The sequence below is a fragment of the Stenella coeruleoalba genome (genome assembly GCF_951394435.1).
Source record: "Stenella coeruleoalba genome assembly, chromosome: 5".
Taxonomy (NCBI): domain Eukaryota; kingdom Metazoa; phylum Chordata; class Mammalia; order Artiodactyla; family Delphinidae; genus Stenella; species Stenella coeruleoalba.
Genome location: NC_137150.1, coordinates 17,003,874 through 17,019,708, shown reverse-complemented (window position 1 = coordinate 17,019,708; position 15,835 = coordinate 17,003,874). Strand labels below are relative to the sequence as shown.

The window sequence follows — 15,835 nt, the reverse complement described above, 5'->3', positions numbered from 1 at the left end:
TTGACCAGACTGAATCATCAGTCGCTTCAGCAGAGCCCTCTGGTGGGTGGAGGACTGGATGCGGTGCTGACTTCCGTGCATCCAAACCTTCCCTCGGTGTCCCTGTCTCAGGACCCAGTGAGGCCCAGACAGCCACAGGTGCGACAGCAGCAGAGGCCCCTCCAGGTATGGAGCTGGGAGTGAGTGCAATGTGTGTGGGGTCCTCAGCGGTCATAAGAAATAACAGACACTTCAGACTTTAATTGCTGGGACCTAACTGGGGTAATTTAGTTCCAGTTCGGCAGGGGTCTTCCTTTCTCTGTGCATCTGCCAGGTCGCGGACAGAAGAGTACCTTTTGCAGACCATCCTTGCCCTTTCACAAAGGTTCGGGAGGGTAGCTGGATGCCTTTATCTTAGGAGTGTAAGCCTCAGCTTCCCCAGTCACTGTTCGACTAGAGGCCATGCAATTTGAGTTCAAAATTTCTTACATGTGTATTTTTTAGAAACAGTCAAGCCGTCCAGAGTTTTTGTTCAGATTTCTAGAGGGGTCTGTGATCCAAAAACTTTTCTGTTTAACACCTCTAGTCTGATTGGGCTGTGAAGTTGGAGTTATGTAGGTAGGATACTTCAAAGGAATATTTCATCCTGTCTCTGGTAGAATCCAGAGAGCTGTCCTTCACTTATTTGTCATAAATATTTGAGTCTCCTAGATAAAGGGCTCCTCCCCTTAACACATTCCGGCTTCTCCCTCCCTTGTTTAGGGAATATAGGCTGTTAGGTTTATCTGTTCCATTTGCCTTTATTATTAGCAAGCTTATCCTGTGTTGTTGGGTTGGAAACTGCCTGATGAGTCTGTACAGTGGACTCTAATCTCATCAACAGTCCAACTTGAGATGCACTGTCCTTTTGTGTATTTCTAAGAAAGGAAAAGAAAGCAGCACTGAGAATGGGAACTCTAGTAGAACTGGGGCACCCAAGGGCCATACTCTTTGTATGAGGTCAATGAGAAATAAACCTGTCATGCAGAAAGGGACAGCAAAGGAACTTGCATGTCTCAACCTTGACACTGGTGGTGGGAAGAAAATATTTGAACCGTTAGCTCAAGTGGGTTTGAGGTCTGAATTCAGTGTGACCCAAAAAATTCTGGTTGGCAGTGCCAACACTTTGACAGACCAAAGCCACCATAAATCTTCAACAAAACTGGGCTTCATAGTTATAAGATGCCATGAATTGCATCCCAGTTTTTGCCTGTTAAAATGTGGAAAGAACTGTATCACAAAATTAAACAACATATGGTAATTGGTTTGGGAGGGAGTGTGGCCTATAGATGGCCAATCCCACACATTGCATATATAAAATCTCCAGCGTGGTCAAAAACCCTCTAGTCCTTAATTTTGTCATGAATAAGATGGAACTAATTATAGTGCCCACCTCTTAAATGTGTAGTGAAAATTAAATATGAAAATGCAACTCAAGCACCCATTTGGTAATTTTACCATTATTATGACTGTTAATACTCATAGTGATATTTTCTTAAAATAATTTTTTCCCCAAGTGCTAAGTATATGTTTCAGAGCTTTTTAGGACTGATATTTATATTTCTCTGTTTTAAAATTTCTCATTTCCAGATCACCGAGGAAAGTTACTACATTATTTTTTTATTTACCACTTCCTTTCTTACACTAGCATTGTTTTCAAGCTACAAATTTTGAAAACCTTCCTTATTGGTTAATGTGTACTTTTTATCCCAATTAACATGGTGTGTCCTTCTGATAAGTTTTGCATTACCAACACATTCCTGGGAGATAAGGAAAAATGATTTGCTTCTGCATCCGAATTATACTTATTCCTTTTTTGGTGACTGACTACCTCCATAAAGGAACAGATTAATAATTACAAAGTTGGGGTGACTTTTCCTGAAAGGGTTCACAGAGAGCCCAATGGAGAATTGGCTTCCTATTGCAGTCGCTGTGTTTCTGGTCCATGTTGGCAGTGGCCTGCCCACACCTCAGCTAGGACTCCAAATCCATGACCCTTGTCACTTAATGAAAAATGCCTTCTGGCAATAACTATTGCTTACCTTGCCCTAAAGAAGACAAAGAATTTGAGGGACAGTATGCAAACCAAGTTGGAAAAATGCAGAGGCTGAAAAGAAGTCTGGTGCTGTCATCCTCGAGATGAAGCGTTAGGGTGGAAGAGACTTTAAAGGTCATTGAGACAAACCACCTCTTAATATTTTCCTCTCCTCTGTGATGTTCCCCCTGGTGGACGTCTAGTCTGTGTTTCTTTTGTGACTTGCAAGTGTTTTCCAAGAGCCATGTATTTGAGCCAGCGTTCACGGACACAATTTATGATTTTATGCTGGTAATTTAGGCCAGAACTTCTCACATCTACATCTTCCTTTAAAAAAAAAATCTAAATTCAAGAGTTCCTCTGGGTACCATAGGGAACGAAAAGATAACTAGCGAGCAGTCCTTGTCTCACTTGAGAGCGTAAGGTGGAATGAAATATGTGGAAGGGCAAATGGCATGAAATGAATTAAGACAGTGAGTACAAAGCATGTCCCTGGACAGTGTAGGGTGGTTTAGACTGTGAACACTGTGACTAGCAAAGAAGAGATCCCTGGGGTTGCAGTAGTCTGGAAGCACACAGAGGAGATTTAGGTCTTGCCCTTGAAGGAGGAACGATATATTTGGGAAGACAAAGACGGAGGAGGCAGGTGTGCGTCATCCTTGTTGGAGCAGACTAATTAGATCAAAGGCATATGGGGGGAGGGAACTGGAATGGCGGACGTCAACCTCCTATTTTCACATGTATAATTCTTTTTCTTTCTTTCCAGATGCAGCAGCCTCAGCAGTCCTCGCAGCCCCAGGGTCAGACCCTCGGTCTCCAAACCATGCAGCCCCAGCAGCCTCTGGTAAGGCTTGGTGTTCTGAAACCAAACATGTGGGTTTCTTCTTCCTTTTTCCCTTTTGTTTTTTTTTTTTTTTTTTTTTTTTGGTGGTGTTCTTTAAAGGCAGATTGCATTTTTCATGTCCTGTGAGATTGTTAAGAACTGAAAAAGCCTAAATATACCCTAGCCGTTTCTCCCCAGCACTTCATCAGAGTAGGGTTGTGTTACCATTGTAGTCAGTATATTTGTTTTCCTAGAAGGTATAAATAAATATTTGGGGTTCAGTAGGTTATGTAATTTTTCCTCTTTAAATTTCTTCGGACTTTTCCGTTCCGTGGACGAAATATTTATATTGAGAAACCAAGTTTTATTCTAAACAGTGTTAGAATGATAACTTAGTATGGATATGTTTAGAAGATTATCTTAACTTGGCTTTGAGTTTTCACTATAATCCCAAAGGAGCATGAGAGTACTTTCTAACATATTACTTTACTGATGTAAAAGAAACTCTGAGTCTAGCCAGTTAGCATTTGCTGCAAGAATTTTCAGGTAATTCATTTCATATAATTTCATGAAATTTTCATGTAATCTTATCATTTGCTTCTGTAGCTTTGTAAGTCAAATTTCGAAATGTTATATGCATAGCACCAGTCAACGTGGTCCAAGCCTCAGTACTTCTTACTTCTGCTAGTGCCATATCCCTTCTTTATTACTTACCTGCTACTTGTCTTTAAATTGCCTCTTTTCCTATTTCCTTAAACAAATGTTTTCTAAAAAGAAGCATTTGATCACCACTCTCAGCGGTAGTGGTCACATCCCTTGTCACGCATTGGAAATATCTGTAAAAATAAATACCGACTCTGCAGGGAGCTCAGCAACATGAGTTGAGTGAGTACCACCCCTAAGATGAGCCGTGTTACTGCATGTGTCTCACGCTTTGGAAAATACTGACGTAGACTCTTTCCAGGACAGGATTTGAAAGATAGATGGTTTTTCAGTTTGCTAGTAAAGAAGGAACAGTATGGCCCGGGCTATAGTATATTAGCAGGGATAGAGTAGAGTTAGGTGGTAAAGGGCTGAGAATGCCCAAAAAGGACTGGAATAGGACACCTTGAGGATATTTTATAAGCCTCTGCCTTGGCCATTTTGATCTTCATTTTTAAGGAAATTCTTCCTTATCATGAAATGTAATCGTTATTTTGGGTAGGATAAAAAAATAAACATTTGATTCCGTCACGAAGTTAAATTTACAGGAGTAGGGTAGAAGTCGCCTTCAGGCTTCTTCGTTATGATTGGAAGCAGAGGATCAGCTTATGCAGAACTGAGGGGAGACCCTGTCCCCATGCTCCACTGGAATTAAGCATGTCTCATACAGCAGAATTTAGTACCTTTCTACTCTCCTAATAGTGTCGTAAATATTTCATAATTTTTGGTGTGTAGCGAGTATATATCGCACATTCAGTTTTGACTTCTAAGACAGTATTGACATGTTTTAATGCACTAGGTTGTATTTCCCTCACTGGCTTAAGACACTTCCATCTCAGGAGCTGAGTGGGTCAGTGAGGTCAGGCTCACGATTGTTTCCCAGTGTATTCATAGGAAAGTAGTTCCAGAGAAACAAAGACCTTCATCCACGGTAATCGTAATGCATAGTAAAATGCACACTAGGCTTTTTATGCCTTTTTAATTTCTTTTAAGCAGAAATTTTTAAAAAGCTGCCTTGAGAAGCATAGTGTCTTATTTTGATATTTAGAGCAATATATATATATTTTAAAAATTTTTTAACATCTTTATTGGAGTATAATTGCTTTACAATGGTGTGTTAGTTTCTGCTTTACAACAAAATGAATCAGTTATATATATACATATGTTCCCATATCTCTTCCCTCTTGCGTCTCCCTCCCTCCCACCCTCCCTATCCCACCCCTCCAGACGGTCACAAAGCACCGAGCTGATCTCCCTGTGCTATGTGGCTGCTTCTCACTAGCTATCTACCTTACGTTTCGTAGTGTATATATGTCCATGCCTCTCTCTAGCTTCGTCACAGCTTACCCTTCCCCCTCCCCATATCCTCAAGTCCATTCTCTAGTAGGTCTGTGTCTTTATTCCTGTCTTACCCCTAGGTTCTCCATGACATTTTTTTTTCTTAAATTCCAAATATATGTGTTAGCATACGGTATTTGTCTCTCTCTTTCTGACTTACTTCACTCTGTATGACAGACTCTAGGTCTGTCCACCTCATTACAATAGCTCAATTTCATTTCTTTTTATGGCTGAGTAATATTCCATTGTATATATGTGCCACATCTTCTTTATCCATTCATCCGATAATGGACATTTAGGTTGTTTCCATCTCTGGGCTATTGTAAATAGAGCTGCAGTGAACATTTTGGTACATGACTCTTTTTGAATTATGGTTTTCTCAGGGTATATGCCCAGTAGTGGGATTGCTGGGTCATATGGTAGTTCAATTTGTAGTTTTTTAAGAAACCTCCATACTGTTCTCCACAGTGGCTGTATCAATTTACATTCCCACCAGCAGTGCAAGAGTGCTCCCTGTTCTCCACACCCTCTCCAGCATTTATTGTTTCTAGATTTTTTGATGATGGCCATTCTGACTGGTGTGAGATGATATCTCATTGTAGTTTTAATTTGTATTTCTCTAATGATTAGTGATGTTGAGCATTCTTTCATGAGTTTGTTGGCAGTCTGTATATCTTCTTTGGAGAAATGTCCGTTTAGGTCTTCTGCCCATTTTTGGATTGGGTTGTTTGTTTTTTTGTTATTAAGCTGCATGAGCTGCTTATAAATTTTGGAGATTAATCCTTTGTCAGTTGCTTCATTTGCAAATATCTTCTCCCGTCCTGAGGGTTGTCTTCTGGTCTTGTTTATGGTTTCCTTTGCTGTACAAAAGCTTTGAAGTTTCATTAGGTCCCATTTGTTTATTTTTGTTTTTATTTCCATTTCTCTAGGAGGTGGGTTAAAAAGGATCTTGCTGTGATTTATGTCATAGAGTGTTCTGCCTATGTTTTCCTCTAAGAGTTTGATAGTTTCTGGCCTTACATTTAGGTCTTTAATCCATTTTGAGCTTATTTTTCTGTATGGTGTTAGGGAGTGATCTAATCTCATACTTTGACATGCACCTGTCCAGTTTTCCCAGCACCACTTATTGAAGAGGCTGTCCTTTCTCCACTGTACATTCCTGCCTCCTTTATCAAAGATAAGGTGACCATATGTGCGTGGGTTTATCTCTTGGCTTTCTATCCTGTTCCATTGATCTATCTTTCTGTTTTTGTGCTAGTACCATACTGTCTTGATTACTGTAGCTTTGTAGTATAGTCTGAAGTCAGGGAGCCTGATTCCTCCAGGTCCATTTTTCATTCTCAAGATTGCTTTGGCTATTCGGGGTGTTTTGTGTTTCCGTACAAATTGTGAAAATTTTTGTTCTATTTCTGTGAAAAATGCCAGTGGTAGTTTGATAGGGATTGCATTGAATCTGTAGGTTGCTTTGGGTAATAGAGTCATTTTCACAATGTTGATTCTTCCAATCCAAGAACATGGTATATCTCTCCATCTATTTGTATCTTCTTTAATTTCTTTCATCAGTGTCTTATAATTTTCTGCATACAGGTCTTTTGTCTCCTTAGGTAGGTTTATTGCTAGATACTTTATTCTTTTTGTTGCAGTGGTAAATGGGAGTGTTTTCTTGATTTCACTTTCAGATTTTTCATCATTAGTGTATAGGAATGCCAGAGATTTCTGTGCATTAATTTTGTATCCTGCTACTTTACCAAATTCATTGATTAGCTCTGGTAGTTTTCTGGTAGCACCTTTAGGATTCTCTATGTATAGTATCATGTCATCTGCAGAGAGTGACAGCTTTAGTTCTTCTTTTCCGATTTGGATTCCTTTTATTTTATTTTCTTCTCTGATTGCTGTGACTAAAACTCCCAAAATTATGTTGAATAAGACTGGTGAGAGTGGGCAACCTTGTCTTGTTCCTGTTCTTAGTGGAAATGCTTTCAGCTTTTTACCATTGAGGACGATGTTGGCTGTGGGTTTGTCATATATGGCCTTTATTATGTTGAGGAAACTTCCCTCTATGCCTACTTTCTGCAGAGTTTGTATCATAAATGGGTGTTGAATTTTGTCGAAAGCTTTCTCTGCATCTATTGAGATGATCATATGGTTTTTCTCCTTCACTTTGTTAATATGGTTTATCACATTGACTGATTTGCGTATATTGAAGAATCCTTGCATTCCTGGAATAAACCCCACTTGATCATGGTGTATGATCCTTTTAATGTGCTGTTGGATTCTGTCTGCTAGTATTTTGTTGAGGATTTTTGCATCTATGTTCATCAGTGATATTGGCCTGTAGTTTTCTTTCTTTGTGACATCCTTGTCTTTTTTTGGTATCAGGGTGATGGTGGCCTCATAGAATGAGTTTGGGAGTGTTCCTCCCTCTGCTATATTTTGGAAGAGTTTGAGAAGGATAGGTGTTAGCTCTTCTCTAAATGTTTGGTAGAATTCGCCTGTGAAGCCATCTGGTCCTGGGCTTTTGTTTGTTGGAAAACTTTTAATCACAGTTTCAATTTCAGTGCTTGTGATTGGTCTGTTCATATTTTCTATTTCTTCCTGATTCAGTCTTGGCAGGTTGTGCATTTCTGAGAATTTGTCCATTTCTTCCAGGTTGTCCATTTTATTGGCATGGAGTTGCTCGTAGTAATCTCTCATGATCCTTTGTATTTCTGCATTGTCAGTTGTTACTTCTCCTTTTTCATTTCTAATTCTATTAATTTGAGTCTTCTCCCTTTTTGTCTTTCTGAGTCTGGCTAATGGTTTATCAATTTTGTTTATCTTCTCAAAGAACCAGCTTTTAGTTTTATTGATCTTTGCTATCGTTTCCTTCATTTCTTTTTCATTTATTTCTGATCTGATTTTTATGATTTCTTTCCTTCTGCTAACTTTGGGGGTTTTTTGTTCTTCTTTCTCTAATTGCTTTAGGTGCAAGGTTAGGTTGTTTATTCGAGATGTTTCCTGTTTCTTAAGGTAGGATTGTGTTAGAGCAATATATTATAATCTAGGCAGCAGCTGTTTGTACAAAGGCAGGCATGTTGTATGTCGTAAGTCTTAAGATGGGCTAATTTATCACTTAGAGTGATAGATTTCAGGTAATTTCAGAATTAGAAGTTATAGGGATGGTCAGTGATCTTGGATTTTTGTATTATCATAATTCTTCTTTTTTGTGCATACTTTTATTACAGCATACTTATTTATATATCCTTTTAGTCCACATGTTTGTAATTTTGAACAGCTGTGAAGTCAGTCCATTGTCTTTTGCTCTGCTATTACTTGTTTAGCCACACCACCTACTGTTGAACATTTAGATTGTTTCCAGTTGCAAAAATAGTGCTGCTGGGGATATTTTGATATGTATTCTGTTGCTCTTTTTTTTTCTGTCTTCTCACAATAAAAGAAAATAGAAGTATAAGAAAAAAGTTCTAATTGTATATCTTCAGAAGAGCAATACCACAGAGCCTCAGCAATATTAACAAAAGTATTATATTTCTTTTTATCATTAGGTACTGTTCCTTTTCTTATTAGTTCTAAGATTTATTATAGATGTTATAAATATATTTATTATAAACATCTCCAGCAGATCCAGCTTTTGTTACTGGCCAGTGTTCTTCCTTCTCTGTTTGTTTCTTTGCTGGAGACTGGAGTGGTGAGCCAGCTGTTGAAGAGATGCCAGCTCTGATTCATTCACAGCTGCCCTTCTTGAAGTCTCAAGGGAGGAGGGATGGTGCTAACACAGCCACCACCTTCCTCATGACTTGCCCTCTTGCTATCTGGTGACATCCACAAGTTGACAAGTGCTTACTCAGTATGTACAGTGGAGGCTGGCCCTCTGCCCAAGGTCATGGAGCACAGCGATGACATGCCAGGCTTGCTTCCTGCCACCAGATGGCTTAGAATCATCGGAAGCTGTCAAATGGAAAGTAGTAGAAGCATTAGTGAGGTTGTATTTGTTTGCCAGGGCTGCCGTAACGAGGTCCCACAAAGTGTGTGGCTTAAACAATCAGAAATGTATGGTCTCACAGTTGTGGAGGCTGGAAGTCCAAGATCTGGGTGTTGGCAGGGCTGCTTTCTTCTGAGAGCCCTGAGCCATACCTCTCCCCTAGCTTCTGGTGGTTTACTGGCAATCTCTGGCACTCCTCAGCTCGTAGACACACCACCGGATCTTTCCTATCATCCTCTCCTGACATTCTCCCTGTATATGTGTTTGTGTCCAAATTTCCCTTTTTTTATGAGCACACCAGTCATCAGGTCTCACCCTAGTGACCTCACTTTAAGTTGACTATCTCTGTAAAGACTATCTCCAAATAAAGTCACTTTCTGAGGTACTGACGGTTAGGACACCAACATATCTTTTTTTTTTTCTGAGGGGGGGACATAATTTAACACGTAACAGAGGTCAAGAGAAATATGAGAAGTTTGGGAAGCTTTGGAGGAGGAGGTTGAATGCAGGGGACCTCGAAAGCCATTTGCAGTTGATTCACTGTTTTTGACTAGTCCCTTGTCAGTCTGTTTCCTTGTTGACAACAGCAGCTGGGCCTTGTGAGACCGTGGTCATCAACACCCCTATAGGCAGGTTGGTCACTGCTATGAAAAGTGTGATCCTAAGTGACAAAACTAACTTAGAACAGAAGCTAGTGCTTTTTCAGAAAGGGTCATCAAGAAAACAGAACTTTTCTGTGAAGAAAAAGGAAGTGTAAGAAAAGCTCGTGCTTCCAAATTAAATCTGGAGTTGTCATTTGCTTACTTAAGTCACTTATCTTCTGTGAAGGAAGAGCATCTGGAAAGAGAATGGGTGCCCTTGCTGGAGAATTATATTTGACATCTCTAGCTTTAGCTTTGGTCTAAATTATGGTTCTTGACTTGAAAAATACTTTTAAAGCTCATGAGTTGTTATGATTAAATTGACTCAACTATGTTAGCAGGCCACGAGTTTTTCTTTAAAGCTGCTTCCAGCTTTTAAGAAAATAATGTTTACACCATCCTGCTCTGTCATACCTTTTCATCATAAACTTAGGGTGCCCTAGTTGGGTGACCTGGAAAACATGCTAACAGAAAGCTTTAGAAAGTTGGCTTTTTAAATTGACTGATCCTTGTGTCAGTATCATATTATATTGAACATATACTTTAAAAAATTTGCATAATTAGCAGCAGTAGTTACTTAAATAATTGCATTAACTTTTAGTCAAAGGTGGGGTAGAATTGTCATATAATCTTCCTCAAGGAATTCATATGTTCCAGTCAGAGAAATTGAGAAATTTTTCAGGATGCCTCTGGAATTCAGAATTAGCCAGAAAATCTTATTCTCCTTTGCAAATGGAAGAAATTCGGTCCATAGAACTTTATCAAGCCAGGTTGCCTTCCTTTGCATGAATCTGGAATTTTTTTTTTTCTTTTTTGAAGAGAAAAGAGAAGTAGTATTTATGGAAGGAGGTTGGGGAAGACGTTCTTGGGAGATTTGTGGTAACAGGCCAGATACTTTTAATTTTTTTTTTCCCCCACTAAATACCATGTGCAGATCAAAAAAGGCTCAGTTGAAGTTGCTAGTTAACTTGCAAATGAATGCATACTAAATACTCTGAAATGCACCAGCTGCTGGTCCCCTCTGAGTGTGCCCTCCGGAGCACGTGTCCTTCTGTCCAGGCCCCCAGTGGAGGGGCCCGGGCAGTGCTACAGTCTATTGTGCTAAAGCCGATACGGATGAAGATTTGTGTTCTGTCCATCAGAGGAAGGCGGATCTGTCTGTGGATCCTGTCAGTCGGCAGTGCGGGTTTAAACTAAACGTTGCCTTGGTACTTTGTTCCTTTGCTTACTGATGGTGCAGTCACAGGTGTCAGGACACAGCGGCAGGAGGCAAGGACTGTGTTTACTCACTTTGGTGTCCCTGGAATCCGGAAAAGTACCTGGATTTGGATAACTCGTTTGTTGGATGTCACGGCAGTGAAGGAAGAAAACCCCACCCATTATCCATATGCAAAGGAAAACACAGTTCAGAGGGTGAGATGTCTACAGGGGCTCTGAGGCAGCTCAAGGTCCATCACTAATGAATCAGCCCTGCTGCTGCTGGTCATGATTAGTCAGTGTCTGCTTCTGCTGCTGAAACGGATGAGCCCCCGTAAGTCAGCTATTCGGAGACAAAAAAGATTCAGTGACATTTATTTAAATAGAAATTATTCGTTAGTGATGCATTTTTACCTCAGTAATGATTGAGTAGAAAAGTTAAGTGTTCTTGAATAAATGTGTTGTCACAACAGGGACTGGTGAAAATACATCAAATACATTTTTAAATTACTTTTTCAGTTCAGCAGAGAATGGTTGGCTGGAGAGCGACTGTGCCACCTTGGCTGGTGTGTGACTGACGTTACTGAGCTCTGTGTTTTGTGCTTGCAGCTGAGGCCCGGGACAGCTCCTGCCTCCGAGAAGCTCAAAACACAGAGCCCTAGAGAGAGAGAGGCAATTGTCCTGTTACGCCATAGTTCATAAGAAAGGCATCTACACGGTGCTGAGGGTGCAGGGATTCACCCTTCGGATGCCTGAGGGAGTCACTGAGTGCTTAAGCTCATCTTTGAAGGAGTAAGATTTTTAGGAGTGGGTAGGGTAGGATTAAGGGGAAGGAACAGTATTCTAGGAGGAGGGATTAACATCTGCAAAGGTACAGGGGTAAGAGAAACTGGGACCATCTCCTGTATGGAGAGAGTCCAGAAAACCCGTTCCCTCTTCATTTATCACACTTACGCGGCGAAGGTTCAGTATACACAGACTGTGTTTTTTCGGGCCTCTAGTAAACCTCAATTGACCTATTTATTGACCTGTTTAGGTAAATTAAAAGTTTCAACTGCAACAACAGGGATGATTCCAGAATCTAGCCAAGCATCAGACCAGTGGGGGGGAACCATTTAAAAATACAGGTTCCCAGCACATTTGCCCCAGAAATTCTAATTCAGGGGCAAATGTGCTGGAGCAGCCTTGGAGGACCCTAGGAGGATGACTCTTAACATTTCCCCTGGTGGCTTTATGATTCCTTAGCCACTCATTACATATTAACAGAAATAAAATTTTTATGAAAAGTAGGCCTATTTATCAAAATGAAAACTTAGAAGAATGACATTGTTTTACATTTTCGAAGCTTTCTTTGACGTCTGAGTTAATAGAAGACATTCAGTTTGTTGCAACGTCACACACTGTGTAGCAGCTGGAAAGCTGCATTGTATACAACCGAGAGAATGAAAGTGAAAAAAGTAAATACTGCCTTAATATTACTGTGAAAATGGTTTTGACCTTGCAGATACCCCAGTAGACTCTTGGGGTCCCCCAGGCATACTATGTCTTAAGGCCATCCAGCAGACCACCCATCACTCCCCTCGCCACCCCCCATCACACACACACACAAGCTTCCCCGGGCACCTAGCTACCACCTTGACTCCTCAAAATAAGGAATCTGACAAGATCACTACAGTGTTCTGTTCTATAAATTACTCTGTTTGAAGCAGACTTTAAATGAACATAAAGAAGGCAGCTAAGTATTTGTTGAATAAATAAATGTTAAATATTTATGTACTGTGTACGTTTAATCAGCTGATAAATTAAGATTAGGTGCCTTTGCAGCCAACCATTTAGAAAATCTGATTATTTTCAAATAAATTAATATTTGGAAGCTAAAAGTTCTAACTAAGGGTAGCACTGGATCATGGTTATTGAGCTCTGAGTCCAGAAAGCTGTCTGACTTCCAGCCCCAGTACTTAAAACAGGGATCATGGGCAAGTGACAGAAGCCCTCAGAGCCTCAGTTTCTTCATCTGAAAGTGAGAATAACAGCAGTAAAGGTTCACGATCCCTTATATTTATTTCCGAAATTCAGACACCTCTAAAAATGGAAATTTTCTTTGAAATTTCACGGAACAGGCAAACCTGACCTGAATTCCTTTGGTAGGAAAAGCTCACCTGAATGGACTTGAAGCTCTTTTCATTTATTTCACCTGATCGGACTATTTGTGTATTTTCCTGCAGAAATTAGTATGTTTGATTATGGAGTACTTTGTAGACCTTGATTAGTCTGTGTATTATGAATGTTTCATAGTTAAGTCAGATAGGCACTGAATTCCAAAACACATCTGCCCCAAGGACTTCAGATGAGAGACTTAGGATAGGTCTTACCACGTCAGGATTAAATGGGCTAATGTATACCTATAATGTCTAGAACATTGCCTAGTACCTAGCACCGTATTAGGTTTTGTTAAATAAGTAAGGTGATATTTCCATACAGACTGCCAACAAACCCATGAAAGAATGCTCGACATCACTAATCATTAGAGAAATCAAAACTATAATGAGCTATCACCTCACACCAGTCAGAATGGCCATCATCAAAAAATCTAGAAACAATAAATGCTGGAGAGTGTGTGGAGAAAAGGGAACACTCTTGCCCTGCTGGTGGGAATGTGAATTGGTTCAGCCACTATGGAGAACAGTATGGAGGTTCCTTAAAAAACTACAAATAGAACTACCATATGACCCAGCAGTCCCACTACTGGGCATATACCCTGAGAAAACCAGAATTCAAAAAGAGACATGTACCACGATGTTCATTGCAGCTCTATTTACAATAGCCAGGACATGGAAGCAACCTAAGTGTCCATCGACAGATGAATGGATAAAGAAGATGTGGCACATATATACAATGGAATATTAGCCATGAAAAGAAACGAAATTGAGTTATTTGTAGTGAGGTGGATGGACCCAGAGTCTGTCATACAGAGTGAAGTAAGTCAGAAAGAGAAAAACAAATACTGTATGCTAACACACATATATATAGAATCTAAAAAAAAGAAAAAAAGAAAAAAAATGGGTATGAAGAACCTAGGGGCAGGACAGGAATAAAGAGACAGACGCAGAGAATGGACTTGAGGACGTGGGGAGGGGGAAGGGTAAGCTCAGATGAAGTGAGAGAGTGGCATGGACATATATATTCACTACCAAATGTAAAATAGATATAGCTAGTGGGAAGTAGCCGCATAGCACAGGGAGATCAGCTCGGTGCTTTGTGACCTCCTAGAGGGGTGGGATAGGGAGGGTGGGAGGGAGACGCAAGAGGGAGGAGATATGGGGATATATGTATATGTATAGCTGATTAACTTTGTTATAAAGCAGAGACTAACACACCATTGTAAAGCAATTATACTACAATAAAGATGTTAAAAAAAAAATAGGGTGATATTTCCAAATAAGTGTGGAAACCCCTGAATAGGAAAGAAAGCTCTTCTTATTTTACTAACATTTCCACATCAATGAAAGATGAGTTTTTGTTTTCTTTTTTCCTCTTGAGTTGGGCAATAGGAAAAAAAAAAAGGAAAAGTGCTATTTTCTGTTTTGTATCAGGGAAAATAGTAACTTTGGTGGAAGTGTACATTCCTTGTTATTTGGAAATTGAAGGCACTTTAGAATTTGTGATTCTGTTCATTTTTATTGAGCACCTACTATGTGCCTGGAAAGCTGGATACTAGGGCTACATAAGGGAATAAGCCCAAGTCTGTCCGCAGTCACCCATAGTCTAATGGGAGAGAAATAGTTGAGAGCCAGCGGTCATGCCAAATACTCGGTTTTAAAAGAATTAACCCGGCAATGCCTTCTAATTTAGGATTGCCAAATAAAATACAGGACTCACAATCAGTTTGAGGTGCAGGTGAACAATGATTAACTCTTTAGTAGAATTATGTACCAAATATTGCATGGGACATACTTATACTAAATGCAGTATTTGTCCTACGCAATATTTGGGACATACTTAGAACCAAAAAATTATTTATCGTTTATCTGAAATTCACATTTAAGGACACTCTGTATTTTCATTTGCTAAATCCGGCAACCCTAACTACGGTCCTGGGCTATTTTCAACCATATTGGCAAGCTCTGAGTAGGAAATAGATATTGCACTCATATTGGGTAATTGAGTTTTTAAAAGAAGACTATTTATAGAGGTATGGGCAGGGTTAAAGGCCACTAAGGAGGACAAAACAGCCGGGGCTGGAAGCAGTTACTACCCCCAGGTCCCAGAGGGGCAAGAAGGACAGAAACAGAGAGGGCCGCTGACAGGCACCATGGCCATCCCAGGGTGAGATGCGTTCCACCAGCACAGACCCAGTAGGAAGGAAATTGGCAAAAAAAAACAAACCCAAAACTTTATTCTGCTCCCTCCCGACTTCACTCTGCTCCTGTCCTGCAATCTTGGGAGTGCCCCTGCCCTCACTAGAGGCCAGGAGGCCAGGGGGCCGGCACTCCATACCCAGGTGGGTAGGGGATGGGCCTATGGAGGTAAGTTAATTCATTCCGATGTGTATCTGATTAAGATATCCTTGCATCAGAACACATCCTTTGCTACGACAGTGATAAGCTAGGGGGAAAGAAGGTGGGGAGGGACAGAAAGGAAAAACGAAAAGGAAGAACAGAGTGACAGTCTGCAATTTGAAGGTCAAGGAAAAGGTGAATCAGCACCATGAATGATTTTAATCAAAGGTAATTTTGTTTCCGCCAAATAGGTTCTTTTTCCCCTCTTTGGAGTAACCACCTCGATTTCCTGCATCAACTTAATGGCTAGAACCAGAGCACTTGGGCCCTCATATTATGCCGGCATGTGTATGACCCTGGAAGGCAGCACCGCCTTAACGTGTGGTCCTTGCTGCCTCCCTGGGCTCGCCCCCGCCCGACCTTCATCCTCCATCAGGCAGGAGGGCACAGTCCCAGATGAGTCCAGGCCCCTGCGCTGCTCACCACGCTCTTGTCTCCATTCGCCCAGGGCCAGGCCTGTGGTGCTTGACCCAATCCTCCCTCCAGACAGCTTTCAGTTTGCTGATGCAAATGGTTTGTAACATGGTGATACTAGCTAGCCAA

General features: G+C 40.5%; 1 protein-coding gene across 4 annotated transcripts in view; it reads left to right on the top strand.

Moving 5' to 3' along the window:
• Nucleotides 1-15,835, top strand: part of MED12L (mediator complex subunit 12L) — a 330,953-nt gene that overhangs the window by 308,106 nt on the left and 7,012 nt on the right. For all 4 annotated transcript variants that reach the window (XM_079921179.1, XM_079921180.1, XM_079921177.1 and 1 more), the window contains 2 exons: nucleotides 9-165; nucleotides 2,820-2,897. In XM_079921179.1, the coding sequence (XP_079777305.1) occupies nucleotides 9-165; nucleotides 2,820-2,897 (235 nt within the window). The remainder of the gene's footprint in view (nucleotides 1-8; nucleotides 166-2,819; nucleotides 2,898-15,835) is intronic.